This window comes from Ambystoma mexicanum, chromosome 11, assembly GCF_040938575.1.
Source record: "Ambystoma mexicanum isolate Mex_15411 chromosome 11, UKY_AmexF1_1, whole genome shotgun sequence".
In the NCBI taxonomy this organism is placed as follows: domain Eukaryota; kingdom Metazoa; phylum Chordata; class Amphibia; order Caudata; family Ambystomatidae; genus Ambystoma; species Ambystoma mexicanum.
This window is the reverse complement of record NC_090934.1, coordinates 917,244,871-917,259,377: the sequence shown is the minus strand read 5'-3', so window position 1 is coordinate 917,259,377 and position 14,507 is coordinate 917,244,871. Positions and strand designations below refer to the sequence as shown.

General features: G+C 47.6%; 1 protein-coding gene across 1 annotated transcript in view; it reads left to right on the top strand.

Annotated features, from left to right (window-relative positions):
* MUC2 (mucin 2, oligomeric mucus/gel-forming) overlaps positions 1-14,507 on the top strand; it is a 210,788-nt gene that overhangs the window by 13,823 nt on the left and 182,458 nt on the right. The window contains exons 3-6 of the mRNA XM_069625392.1: positions 2,172-2,286; positions 4,204-4,294; positions 6,292-6,404; positions 7,424-7,640. Of these exons, the coding sequence (XP_069481493.1) occupies positions 2,172-2,286; positions 4,204-4,294; positions 6,292-6,404; positions 7,424-7,640 (536 nt within the window). The remainder of the gene's footprint in view (positions 1-2,171; positions 2,287-4,203; positions 4,295-6,291; positions 6,405-7,423; positions 7,641-14,507) is intronic.

Sequence of the window (14,507 nt, the reverse complement as noted above, 5' to 3'; positions counted from 1 at the left end):
CTACCAGCTCGTTTGGCCCAGAAAGTGGGGAATGGGAGAGTGCCACATCACTCACCCAAGTTATAATAGACATCACGTGCCACATCACATATAGCATGACAAATTATATAGTTGCTGGCCTCACCAGGCACTATGTTGGATTTACCCCATCTGACTGCACGGCACGTTTGTTGAATTTTATCATGGTGTTTTCTAATGGGGGTCCACCACCTACACGCCCTACTGTCTCCCAAATTTCTTCCCATTTGCCCTCTTCCTAAACCCCTATTTCGCCATCCCCACCCCTCTATCGGCCCCACCCATACAATGGTAAAATGTGGTAAAAAGTCCTGCCTCAAAATGCAGTAGTTAGGCTGCGGTCAGATGGGGGGATACCACATAATGTACAATACCACCAAAAGCATTGCAGACCAACCTCAGTAACAGTGCAGGGGCGGCACATACCCAGGCCTGCGGTCCTGGCCTCCATGTGTGCAAATCATGGTGAGCTGTCTAGAACCGAAATCATCACAGAGATTGCCTACCTGTCATTTAGGGCTTAGGTGATTGGTCAGTTTGTAAAATAAAGTTCTGCCAAACTGAAATACGGGCTCAGTGACGTAGCAGGGAGAGATATGGGATTTATTGAAGCACTGCACTTATCTTCAAAGTTATGCCCATAGCTACTTCCCCGGAAGTCACTGGTTGCCACAGACCCAACCCAGAGATGATGACACAGCCATTGCATCTACAAGCTGTCCAGGATCTTCATCAAACAGCTGTGCCATGAGGGCTCTTCTTGGCTATGATCCCATGTCAATGGCACTTGTTTGCTAAAGGTTTTGCTGTGTTTGTTTGACAATGGCCAATACCTTTTCCAAACACTTGCCGGATCTCAATTATGCATGTGGGGTGGGGACGGCCGCAGTCCCCTCGGAAATTCACAAGTCCTGATAAGTGTAGCTAGGTGAAGCAGGGCTGGGCTGCCACACCGACTTCACGGTCTCAGTTTTGTGATGGGCCCTATCGAGGAGAGGGAAAACAGGAATTTGTTCTAAGCATTCCCTATTCATATCCCTTTGATGCTCTCTGACTTGGAATGGGTGGCCAGATCAAAATGACCACGAAGCTGACACAGGTGGTGCCAGTACTTTATTTCAACACATGACATATGATATGATAGGTTATTTATAAAGCACTTAATACCCAGAGGTTTCTAAGCGCGGACCCAGGGATCAAACCCGTGTTGCTCCGTGTCATTTTGCTTCCAAGGCGAGCATGTTGCTGCTGAGCTATCCTCCCGAGACATAATGTGTGAAGTGTGACTTCTATTTCAGTTTACAATGTACTAAGGACAAAGATAGGTCATTATTTCACTCAGGCTATGCTGATCTGAAATGCACCTACTTGCGCTTGGTTTATCAGCTCCCTCATCCGTGGACCAACCCCTTTGTCCTGCTTCGATGTGCTGAGGTTGGTTGCTGGATGGGGTTGGCATTGATAATAATGGGCACTACTTGGTCTATGTTCTGTTGTGTTTAGAGCCTTCACCTCCTACACCCTTTCCTATCACCCCGTTTCTACCAATTGGCCCATGTCTGGCAAGGGCACAAGGGTTCCTCATATCAGTACATGATAGGGGATTTCCATAGACTGAATTTGGTCTGTTTGAGGGATTACTTTGCGTGCACTGCTTCAGGTTCTGTCGGTATCACTGCATATTATCCCCACCAAAAATATCGCCGTATATATGGTCGTCTGGAATGGCCATAGACAATATTTTTGGGGGATCATTTTTGGGGTTTTTAGGAGTGGGGATTGCAGGGGTGTACCCCGTTCCTTTAAAAATAATGCGGGATTTGCGGGGGTGTCCCCCGCAGGTTCAATGTCTAAATATTGCTGCAAAAATATAGCAATATTTTTAATGGCAATATTTTTGCGGGGATATTAACACATGGAAGAGTTCTGTCGTATGATGGGTTGGATTCCGGGGGAAGGTTTTCCCTATTGTATGTTTTGATTTGGGCTGTACCTGTGACCCTCTGCCTTTGCGCTATGTTAATGAAAATGTTTTTTGAGAAAACAAAGGCTAGGCGTTCCACACATTCATATTTTCTTTATTTTTGCATTAACAGCGTGCCAGTCGCTGTTATGCTGTAATGTCTCATGCCACCTCTGATTTTCCTCCTCAGTGCCAAGACGCCATACTACAGCTTCGGGGTCCTGATAGATAAAAACGATGCCTATATTAAGGTCTACGCCAAGGTGGGCCTGGTCTTGATGTGGAACCACGAAGATGCGGTTATGGTGCGTATCATATTTGATAGGTGTGCATGTTTTGGTTTTATGTAATGGTGGCACGGAAAGCATAGTACGTATAAAATGGCCCCTTGCGGAAGACATTGTATCTTCTCTGTAGCACTACTGGTGGCAAGCCACATGGCAGAGGAGTGAGTCAATGCTGACGTAGATGGAGCCTGATGTGAATGAAGTGTGTCTCCACAAAATGGTCTCCATAAAAGGGTCCGGGAAAAGGGTTGAAGTGGCTAAGCCAAGTCCTCAGAATACCCTAGAAGTATGGGAAGGTACATACCTGGAAGACATTTTCCATTCTGGAATACAGTGGGCAGTGTAGGTGACCACTGATGTACACGCCGAATCACCTTGAGCTTTCTCTGAACTTTACTCCTAGACAGAGAGTTGACTGATGCTCCCCAAATCCCTTCAGAAATGCTGTATGATGATTCGATATTTTTCTGTGGATTCTTTAGAAACCTGAGCTGCGAGAGGACCGATGTGTCCTCGCCCTTGACCACAGATAGCAAAGTGAAAGGAGAATTGAATGTTTTTGTCCTCCAATCATGAGTTGGCTGAATCCATTTGTAATCAAGAATTAGGAAGAGCCGACCATTCTACAGGAAGCCAGCAATCCTTATGTTAATCCTTAGGCAATTTGCTGTCAGTAGGACACATATTTCTTTGAAAAATCATTTGGACGACCTGCGGAAGCCCACAGATCTCAATCAAAGCCACTCCCACGGTGCCACCATTATGGACAGTTCAAATTAGAGAACTCCCACAGCATTACCTGCATGACACACGTGAAGACCACTCCCACAGAATTACCTGCACGCCACACGTGAAGACCACACCCACAGCATTACCGGCACGCCACAGGTGAAGACCACACCCACACCCACAGAATTACCGACATGACACAAGTGAAGACCACTCCCACAGCATTACCGGCACACCACACGTGAAGACCACTCCCACAGAATTACCTGCACGCCACACGTGAAGACCACACCCACAGCATTACCGGCACGCCACAGGTGAAGACCACACCCACACCCACAGAATTACCGACATGACACAAGTGAAGACCACTCCCACAGCATTACCGGCATGCCAGACGTGAAGACCACACCCACAGCGTTACCGGCACACCACACATGAAGTCCACAACATTATCATTTGGTACTTTTCTAAATTAGTACAACTTGCCCAAATTACACCTTTGCTTGAAAAGTTGACCTATTTCTAGAAACAAAGACATCCTGCACAAACGTTAATTTCATAACAGTGATATCGAGCTGAAGAGACCAGTTCCCACCACACGTGGGATAAGTATTATACATATAATTCTGCCCACACTCTACCACAAGAAGGAATACTTAGGAAGTCCCATTCAGTGGCTGTACATCAGAAAGGTCAAGCTTGAGGATGGAGACACTGTGTAGCAGCAGCTCTTTTTGTGATGCATTCTTCAGTCCAGAGGTCTTCTTGTTTTGGGGGACCAGCTGTCTTATTTCCCTGCAATCCTATATTGGGCTTCAGGGGTCACCATGGCTCTTCTGCAACTCAAGAAGTACTGAGTCTGTAAGTTCGTTTATGGGACAGGTGGGAATATATGAGATACTTGTTTAGGATCTGACCATTGTACTGGTTGCCCTTTAGCCGTAGGCTGCTCCTGTGGGCCACCTACGCCTGGTGACAACGAGGCTTTATAAAATGCATACATGGCCACAGAGAGTGGTTCTTCACTGTCACGCTTTCCTAAGGTATGGAACACGTCTGGCTATTATTGGTTTCTTCCGTTATCTTTGCAGTCTTTCACCAAGGACTAGTGTGGCACATGGGGGATTTTCTTCAAACTTCCCCCTGACAATATCTTCCATTTTACTATGCCCTTTCTTAATTTGTGTGTCCTTTTCAACACAGCTGGAGCTAGACGCGAAGTTTAACAACCACACCTGTGGACTTTGTGGAGACTACAATGGGCTGCAGCTCTACAATGAGTTTATCTCAGAGAGTAAGTAGATGGAGGCCATTGTGGGTGAGCTGAAACCGACATGTTTGGCAATGCCTCGGGGACAGAAAAGACAAAGGGACGAGCAAGGGATAAGTGGTTCACGTACAGGTGGGACCTTAAATGTTGCACAACTTTTGAGGTCTCATCTTTTTGCTAAGCAGTCATCTTGGGAAGTCGTCTGCTAGCAGGGGTGGAATGGGGACCAAAGAAGGCCCTGGAAATAATTACTGGGATCAAAAAGAGGCCCTGGAAATAATGTTCAAAGTGGCCCCATATTACACATGTTCAGCAAGCCCAATGCTTTTTCTATGAGCACATTTGGAAATACCACACAAAAGAGGTTGAGGATGCAGAGGCCTGCAGGGAAATCTCCAGAGTTCCCTATAGGCCAGGCTGCCCCTGTCTACCAGTAGAAGTACACTTGAGTGACCTAGTTGCAGCAGCAAAGTAGACGTTACTCAACACTTAGAATTGTTGCAGACAGGAATGTAGCCCTATACAGTCTACTCCACTTGTTTGTGTTCAAGGTTAAAGTGGGATAATAGCACCAGGGAGGGTTGCAAAATTGGGAACGTAGTTGAGTGCAAGAGAGTGGGGTGTGGGTGGGGGGGGGTTGATCAGAGGCCAATGATAACGTGCAGTTTGTCAAAGACAACAGAAAGATGGAAAAAAGTGTTTGAGGGTAAAGACCACCACATAACAAGACAAGGCCACAAAATAAGTTTATGGGAAGGAGAAACTAGGTGAGGGGCGATGAAATAGGACACAGGAGAACAGAGCGAAGTTCATATCATAGGCATTTAGAGAACACAAGCAAGGAATACTATCAAATTGGGTAGTGGAATGGGAAGAGATGGGAAAAATAAAAGCAGCAGCAATGAGGAAGGGAGTAGACCGTGGCAAGTGGATTATGGTAAAATGCAATAGTGTTGTGAAGGGAGTCAGGAAGACATTGGTGACCTGGGTGGAGGAGGTGGTTACCATGGCGTAAGACGTGAATGATGGGGTGTATGAGGTATATGCCGATTTGCGTGATGCACCTATGACTCAAACTGTTCTTTAATATGTTGAATTTAGCACGAGGAACCCCTTACATGCTGTTTTCTGCAGGGACGTCATTTCACCAAAATGCCAGGGGTAGCGGAAGTGACATCACACGACCCTTGACCCCCTGATGACATCATAGGAAGTGATGTCATTTGACCCCCACCCCAAAATAATATTGCGGGTGGTGATGGAACACGACATTTCATCCGTTGACAAAACAGGAAGTGGCATCACATAGCATTGTACACTACGAAAAATATACGATATCACTATGTGATGTCGCCATATGTATCATTAAGATCAGTGTGTATAGGCCCATATTACCAAATTACTGTGTATGCAAGCAGACGTCCATGATCAAATGATAATGTTGTGTTATTATATAGCACTTACGTTTAAGCGCTTTATATAGAAAAAATATACACCCAATATCACCCAACCTGTGTTGGTACTCATTTATCGACCTCAGAATGATGAAAGGCTGAGTGAGGCGTTTAAGAAAAGACTAAATCAGAGACTTACCCCCTGAAGTGAACCTGAAATAAACATTTAATGAGTCTAGCAATTATTGTATAGAATTCCAGAAAGACATATAGGGTCAGTGCTGAAAGTGTTAGACTTGTGGCCCTCCTGTTCTTATTTTTAAGGGGCCTGAACAAGAAAGCTAGCAACCCCATAAGTAAAGAGCCACAGCCCAGGAGCTTGCATTACAAAAAATAAAACAAGACACAGACCACAGGGGTCGCAAGGGAGACCTCAGAGGTCGCAGTTGCGACCCCTGGTGACCCCTAAATGACGTCCCTGGTTTTCTGTCTCCGTTTTCTCTCTGAACCTGTGATGGATGTTTCACGTGTTGGCTACTACTGCTCTGAAAAATGTTTTGCTTTTAAATCCTCTACGTGCATACGTACATTTTAAATGCAGACTTTCTCTGACTTGACCCTTTATAGACCAGCAATACAGCCCCATCACCTTCGGGAACCTGCAGCGGGTTAACAGGCCAAACTATGAATGTGCAGACGCAGAAGAGACTCAGGGCACCGAGACAATCTGCAGCCAACATGTAAGTCCGTACTTCCGCTCCTCGAACAATAATCCTAAGCCTTGTGACCTCAACCGTTGACCAGTAACCCTAGTCACTCTAATGGGTTTGCCTCATCAACCAAATGCCCAGTGAATTGCTCTCCAATGGTGGATGCCTGAATTACTCACATCGAGTGCTCAGTTCTGTACTCAATCCAGTGGGCAGTGTGCCACCAGGTGAATGGCATACCCCCCCTTTTAAAACACGAATGCAATTGGAGCAGGAACTAAGTGGTGACCACGCAATGGATTCATTCACTGTTTACTTGGGGTTCAGGCTTCAATGCGATCAAAGGTAGGATTTAGGTTGTTTTACCAAGGTAAAAACAATCGCAGCGGAATTGACCGTAGTGATTTCGCCGCCAATCAGTTTTTACTTCGGCAAAACAACCCAAATTTGGCTGTTGTCCAAACCCCCCTACTTACCTTTTCGCTGCCCGCTGCCGCTTCTCCTGTATCCCTGCAGCGTCAGTACCGTTCGTCTAACATGGGTCGGATCTGACGCCGCAGGGTCCCTTTTTAATTTTTTTGGGTCCCTGCTTCCAATTTCATAGAAGCAGGGGACACACCCACAACCCCAAAACCCATAATACCGAACATGGGGGGGGAAGGGCAGGGGACATCCCCGCAACTCCCGCTCCTCATGTTCAGTATTTTGGGCTTTGTCCTTTGAGTACTGGCCGAATTCGGCCAAATGTTCCATACGACAATTTTTTTTCCAATCGATTTGGGTGTTTCCCAAACGTAAGCATGGGGCTAAATAGAACTGCAAGGCCAGGGCCGTGCATGCTTATTATGGTCCAGTGCATTTCAGACATATAATGGCACTTCATGCACATCCCAGGGTCAAGATTCTACATCAAACATCATCCGGTTGCGCAAGCTGCCCTTCGGGGACTGACTACAGGCCCTTGTGCCCTTGTCTTTATGCCTGCATATAACATACTCTGCTGGAATTGGTATATCACCCTGATCTGTGGTCTGGATTCTTTCTTATAGCGCCAAGAATGCGAAGACCTTCTCAACCTGCCGGCCTTTGCAGACTGCCAATCCCGCCTGCCTCTGGAGACTTTTGTGCAGGCCTGCATGGAAGACATGTGTGCCTGCGACAGGGACCGGGACACCTTCTGCCTCTGCAGCACTATCTCAGAGTACTCCCGGCAGTGCTCCCATGCCGGCGGGCGACCAGGAAACTGGAGGACGGACCAATTCTGTCGTAAGTACCACTGTCCTTATTTCTCTGAGGGTTTCCCTCACTCGCCTCCAAGCCTCATGACTTCCTAGGACTGGCTCTGTTGTTGCTCAGCATGGTTGAGGGTACCTTTGCTGAAGAACTTACCTATGTGGTTGATAGCACGCAATGATGGTTGGCTGCCATTCATGCCACTATGTTAAAGACCTTCAGACCAGTCTATGCTTATTATGGGCAGCAAGGAAGTTAAGCTTCTAGGTGAAAGTCCCATCTTAATTCTTTGGGCCTTCCTCCAGTCCACCGCCTCTCTTTCTTGTACTTGAAACTGGCATGTTCTCTACCCCATGCAAAGGCTGCACAACACACACGAGCCGTCAGAGTGTCAAGCTGTCCAGGTGGGCAGGTTGGGGATGGCATGGCAACTCCAAGTCAGTTTAATCACTGCTGGTACCCCCTAGCGGAATGGAGAGGAAGCAGATGCCACCTCACTCCCATTCCCCTTGCAAGAAAATGCCAGCTCACCCTTGGTATTTGCCTGATCCCGTTGAGCTCTCTCCTTCTGATTGGGGTACCCTTTTACAGACACCCTCGCCAATACAAAGTACATTCTTTGCTTCTAAATGTTAGTGCTGCCCTCCTATGTATTCCTATATGCCTCTCACAATCCAGCCACATTTCTCCAGAGGCATGAGGTCTTCCTTCACAGATAGACCAGACTACCCCCCAGGCTTCCCTTGACATATCTCCTACCCTGCTATGCGGGGGCCAGTGTGTCCTTCCAGGATTAGCATCCTAACATTCAAGGTCCATTGCTTAATATGAGATGGGCTTGTTACTGTGATTGTATCTGGATAACTCTGCTTCCTGAAAAGGCCTTCAAGCAGCAACACTGGGCCTGGCCAAGGCAGACACAAAACAAGTTTGCAATTAAATCTCCTCTTCTAATGTCTTGAGCTACCCATTTCCTGGTCACCGCTCACAGAGAGGACGAGGCGCGGTCTCCAGGCTCACCATTGTCTCTGCGTAGAGACGGCTGGCCTGAGTATGTGGCAGATCTTTTATAATTCACCTACACTTCTTATTTTCTTTTTTCTCGCCGGGCAGGAGTTCTATGAGTGGCCAAATTGATACTTTTTCTGAACCCCGCCCCATTTGCCTGAAACACATGCATCATTCCAGGAATAAACCTTCTGTTAAAATGAATGTCTGTTGACCTGTCCTTATTTCTTCTGTGATTTGTGATATAGTTAACATAAATCGATGTGCAAGTCTCTGGCAAGAACACATGCAAACTGGCAGCTAGGGCTAGAAGGTGCTCTGAGATGCAGCTAGGTTAGTAGGAGTCAGGTCCATGTCTGTTTCGGGAAGCTGGCAACCTGTGCTGGGGTTCACCGACTTATGCAGGATACGGAAACTCAGAATGCCATTTTTCATATAAAAAAAAGGATAAATTCAAAGAAAGCTAGAGATTTAAAGGCATCCTGGCTAAACCTGTATTCAGATCTCATTGCGCACATTGTCGTCCTTAATAGAGGTGACAAATAAAAGCATCCTTTACTGAGAGGATCTTTCTCTGAGGCCCAATAACAGCACTGAATCTTCAGATGCCAGCTTTACTCACAACTGAGCTCACTTGGTTTTCCATTCTGCAGAACTGCACAGACGCCTAAGCACTCCACTCTTCTGCTGCTGTCATGATGATGACTTTCACACTTCCTCCAAAACCTCTGGACAGGAGGCTGCCAGGTCGAGATGGCAGATGTGTATATGTGTAGGGACCAAGTCTCCAGGCTCAGCAATGGCAGTGCGTGCATGAGAAGCAGCGTGCCATAAGTGAACAGGACACCCGCTACTGGCTGTAGGCCTCCTTTGTTTAGGCTTCTTATGCCTGTCTCTTGTTAGTGTGCCTGGTGCACATCCCTCCATGCATATCACTCGCAGATGCTCCAACCTGGTGTAAAGGCACCCTCGCCCGGGACTGCCTCTGTGATCTGCATTGCCAGCCCGTGAGCCTCGTTTCTGATTGACATGATGTCCCTTTTTCCAATAAATACAAATGCCCAATTTTGGTGGTCGCGTGAAAGTCTTCATGCACCACTACTGATTTACCCTTAACTCGAGTCTAGTTTGTAGAATAGCATTCATAGAAGGTATCTGTCATGGGCTCTTGGGAACATACATATCTTGGAGTTATTTTGTGGTCTGAAGGGTGGGAGGCGGTTAGGGCCATCTGAAATGGTGGATAAGCTTTTTTGGAATTACTTCCCATAATCCACCCCTCCAGATTGGCAGCCTCTGAAGAGGGCTGAAGAACAGACTTGGCTTGAGAGGCTTCCTTGAGGACTTTCACAGTAATTCAGAATGAGCAGGTGGTAAATCGGCAATAAAAGCTCCAGTTGCCTTCCAGCTGTTCCCAGTCCAGTCAGACAGCCAAGAATGGCTTCACCATCGATTAAACCAGTGTTGGTTTCTGCATTGGTATTCTTTACACGAGACCATTGCCATTTCTCTTGAAGTTCACTCAGAGGTTGCCCTCAGCCCAGAGGCTCCAAATCGCTCCCTTGCAGCAGAACAGCCTCGGGCGGGCTCTCTTGCTGATCTATGCATTAAGCCATGGTTTGAGGCCTTCGCTTTCTCTGTGTAGCCCCACCATCTTCAGTCCCCTGAGGAAAATATAGACAGAATGTATCACTTTTCAAATGTCAAAGAAAGTACATCAAAGATCCGGCATGCCTTGGTACCTGAGGTGAGCAGCTACCATCACTAGGGCTTGCTAGGACCTTTCAAATGCCCTCTCACCCTACATCATCCAAGGGACAAGGGTGCCAGGAGCAAAAATGTTTACCTGGGCATGCCTGGGCACTTTGTGTGTGTTTAAGGATGCAGGATTAATTGCCTCTTCCTATATTAAGATGTATATATGCACTCCTTGTGTCAAAGCCAAAGGGTAAGCTTCTTTGAGGCTGCATTAGAGCTGAAAGGCAAGGCTTGCAGGTGTAATATTGGCCACAAAACAAAACCCCTCACACATTGTCCATGGCATTCGCCACTGGTTTGCTGGTGTCAGTATGCACCAGATCCACATGAGCGGGGTCTGACCACTTTCTGAATGGGCAGCATTGTTTGGGTCTGAGCACCCGCCTCTTAATCGTCACCACTGCGAGCAAAGTATTAAAGGTAGGGCTGATCACTAGCCCCTACCTATACAGTGAGGGGGGAATCCTGTTAGTCGAATCCCTTGGCTCAGCCTGCGGTCCATAGCCTACTGTTCAAGTAGCATTTGCTCACCTGTCAGAAGTGTAGCACGTCCCTCTTTTTAGTGAAAATAAGCCTTTGAGGATAACATAGGGTACGGACTGAGCATTGCAAGTCAATCAAGTTTCCCCCCAGGATTTGTGGTGTATGAATTGACCAGATTGTCAGCATCGATTCTAGTACAAAATCATGTATGGTTAAGCAAAATCAAGACAGTATTAAACAGAAACCAGAAGCATATCAAGCCCACCACCTGACAATGCAGTTCTATGCAACCCTCCCCATCTAAGTAAAACGTTGCAGTTCATAGCTCTGAAAAGCAGGGGGCGCTCACACTGGCGCCGTGTGCGTAGCATACTATGGTGATCAACAGGAGAAAAGCAGAGCTCGCGCTCACTGCTGCTGGTCGCAGTTCTCCGCTCAGATTGTATTACTTTCTACGTCTCTGGGTCAGCAAAGGCGCACTAATGTGCATGTACTGAATTACAATGTCTTGCACGTTCCTCTCCAGTTACCTGCAGCCTTAATGCATTCCTGTGGGGATTACGCCGATTTAGGGAATTGTTTCCCTGTTCAAGTTAAGTTGGGTGAAGCTATCAGTGGGTTACATAATGCTGCTCGGAAAGGTTAGGCAGGTGCCTTCCCGGCGCTAGTTCCGCATTCTGCAGTGTGCGTGGATGGCCAGCTCTGCAAACGCGGAGTCTCCTCGCCTCTGCACTGTGTTCGTAAATGGCAGCGTAGGTCACGCTCAGGCCCGATATTGAGCTCTGTGTGAATGCTGCATACAAAACGGTCTCCCTGTCAAAAGCCTTCCAGCCTTTCTGAGCTTGGCTGAGGAGTGGTGGGTGTTAGATTGTGCTTAGCCAGGGGACTCCCACAGGCAGGCCTCGCCCCACCCGTCCTTGAAAGGAACACACAGACGCAGGTCCTGCTGTATCCGGCTACCGGGCGCACGTGGTGCTGGACCACCCCTTTTATTACTAACTGCGTGCAACAGCTTAACGTGGCCGTCGCGTGCCACGTGACCGCATCACATTCCTCCTTTTTCATAACGAACTAATGAAATACTTTTCTTCATTGTTGACAGTTTAAACATAACAGCCTTAACTTAGTAAACATGGTAACATAGCCTACTGATTCTGGCCCAACGTGGGCAATATCGGTTGGCTTCATCTTGACCCTCTAAGGTCGAGCTTATTCACCCATTATGTAGTCTTTGAATCGTGTGGGGCACCTCCTGTTGTCTCGGCTGCCGTATCTGCTTTCGCCTGCCTCCCCTGTGGCGTGGTCTTCGATCCCGGCTGGCATCAGCATCTCATTTTCCCACATGTCTCCTGGTCTTGCCTCTGCTCCTGAGGTTCTGGTCAGGAGTATCTCGTCATCCTGTTTTCCTATTCCCTTATTTTCACTAATCTTTCGGAAGAAACTGGAGTTTCGAGTCACTGTCCCTCTTTGATCTGCTGCGATCACCATCAAACTCTTGACTTGGACAACACCCATGGGGCAGAGCTCATAGGCGAGAGATGATTTCCCCTCTGGGTGTCGATTTAGCAATAGTACTGTGTCTCCTATGGCTATGTCTGGAGGCTTGAGGTGCAGTCGGAGGCTTTCACCTTTATTGTTGATCCTCCGATCCTCTGCTGTTCTCTCATTGTTGAAGGTCCCCGGCTGTCAGCTCTCTATCTCTGGGATGAGCTCTCTTGGGCATCTCCAGAGTAGTGGCTCTGCTGAGGCCACTCCTGTGGAGTGGTGAGGCGTAAATCTGTATTCCTGCAGGAATTGGTAAAGGGTCCTCCTCAACGTTTTGCCTTGGCCCTGTGGAATGCGGACCACCTTATCAAATGTTCTCATAAAATGTTCGGCCTCCCCAGGGCCAAACTGGTGTGACTTTTCGGGGGGTGATTCCACATTCTTTCAGAAATTCTGCGAAGCTCTCTCTTTGAAATGGGGGCCTGTTGTCTGAGCCTATAACTCTGGGGAAGCTGTAGGTTGAAAAAATGTTCTTCATTACCTGCACAACTTGGTCAAAGGATGTGGATTCAACTAGCTCAACCTTTGGGTACCTAGACCACTGTTCTTCAACACTAGGAAGTTCATCCCATGGCCTGTTCACCAATAATCTGCATGTACAACGTCCCATGGCCAGCCGCTGCGAGGCATGGACTCTGTCCGGGGATCTTTGTTGTCTGGGGCTGCTGCTTGATACCAGATACAGTTTGCGACAAACCTGTCCACCTTTGCCTCAAGGCTTGGAAACCACACCTTTAAACATAGCATGGTTTTGGCTGTTCCCTGATGGCCACAGTGTGCTAGTTTAATGGCTCTTTCCACCAGCGCCTGTGGGATCACCAACTTGCTTCCTCGTAAAATGAGCCCTTCTTCGTTTGTTTATAGTTCGTTTCGCACCCGCCGCAGCTGCTCTAGCTCTTGCTGTGCTCCTTGTGGGCTGGGCAAGATGGCCTTCCAGTCACCACTGGTCATGGCTGCTTTGACCAATTTGAAACAACTATCCCAGTTTGATGCGTCTGCCACCTCTTGAATGGAGAGCGCTATTGCACCCATGTTCTCCGGCCACACTTTGTTCACACTTTGTTCGGTACCTTGGGTGATGCGAGAGGTAGTTTCCTGGATTGTGGGTCCCAGGCCTGTACGTCAGGCTTAGCCCGCACTCCATCAGTGCAAGCATCCAGCTTTCGATTCTCTGGGGCAGTTTGGACGAGGACCCCGTCATGATGGGCAGTAGCGGTGTGTGGTCGGTCACAACAGTTATAGGTTTGCCTACGATGTAAATGTTAAAGTGCTAGCATCCCCATAGGACAGCTAGTGTTTCTCTTTCGATTTGGAAGTAGCGTTGTTCCATATTTGTTAGTGCTTTGCCGGCGTATTCTATCGGTCTCTTCTGTCCTTGCGCGTCTTGTTGTGACAGGACTGCTCCCAATCCAACAGGGCTGGCGTCAACAATGATCTCCGACTTGTTTCGCAGGTTGAAGAAGGGCATGGTTTCCTTTCCAGTGAAAGCCATTTTGATGGCTTCCAAGGCATTCTGCACTATCGCGGTCCACTTCCACACTGTGTCCTTTCTCGTGAGCACTCTGAGGGGTTGCCAAGTTTTGGATGAAGCGACTGCAGTATGTCACCATCCTTTGGAAGCTTCTAATTTCTGACACATTTCCTGACGGGCTCGCCTCTTGGATGTCTCGAATTTTCTGCGGGTACGGGGTTATGCCGTTTTCAAGAAATATGAACCCAAATAACTCTATGCTGTTCTTCAGGAACTTGCACTTCTCATGGTGGAGAGTGAGCCTGAGGAGTTGAATCTTCTCTAATGTTTTTTTGAGTCATCCAATAAGTTCTGGAATACTTCAGGTGCAGAAGAAATCCCAAAGTTTAAACATTTGTATTGATAGCGGCCTTGTTGGGTTGTGAAGGTGGTGTTGTAACACAAATTCGGGTGGAGTTCCAGTTAATGGTACCCGGACCGCAGATCTAGCTTTGAAAATACTCAAGCACCCTGTAGTTCACCCACCATGTCATCAAGAGTCGGGGTAATGTGTCGTTCTCTCCTGATGGCCTGATTCGGAAGTCTCATGTCGACACAAATACGTACCGACCCTGGTTGCTTTGGTTTGCTCGCAC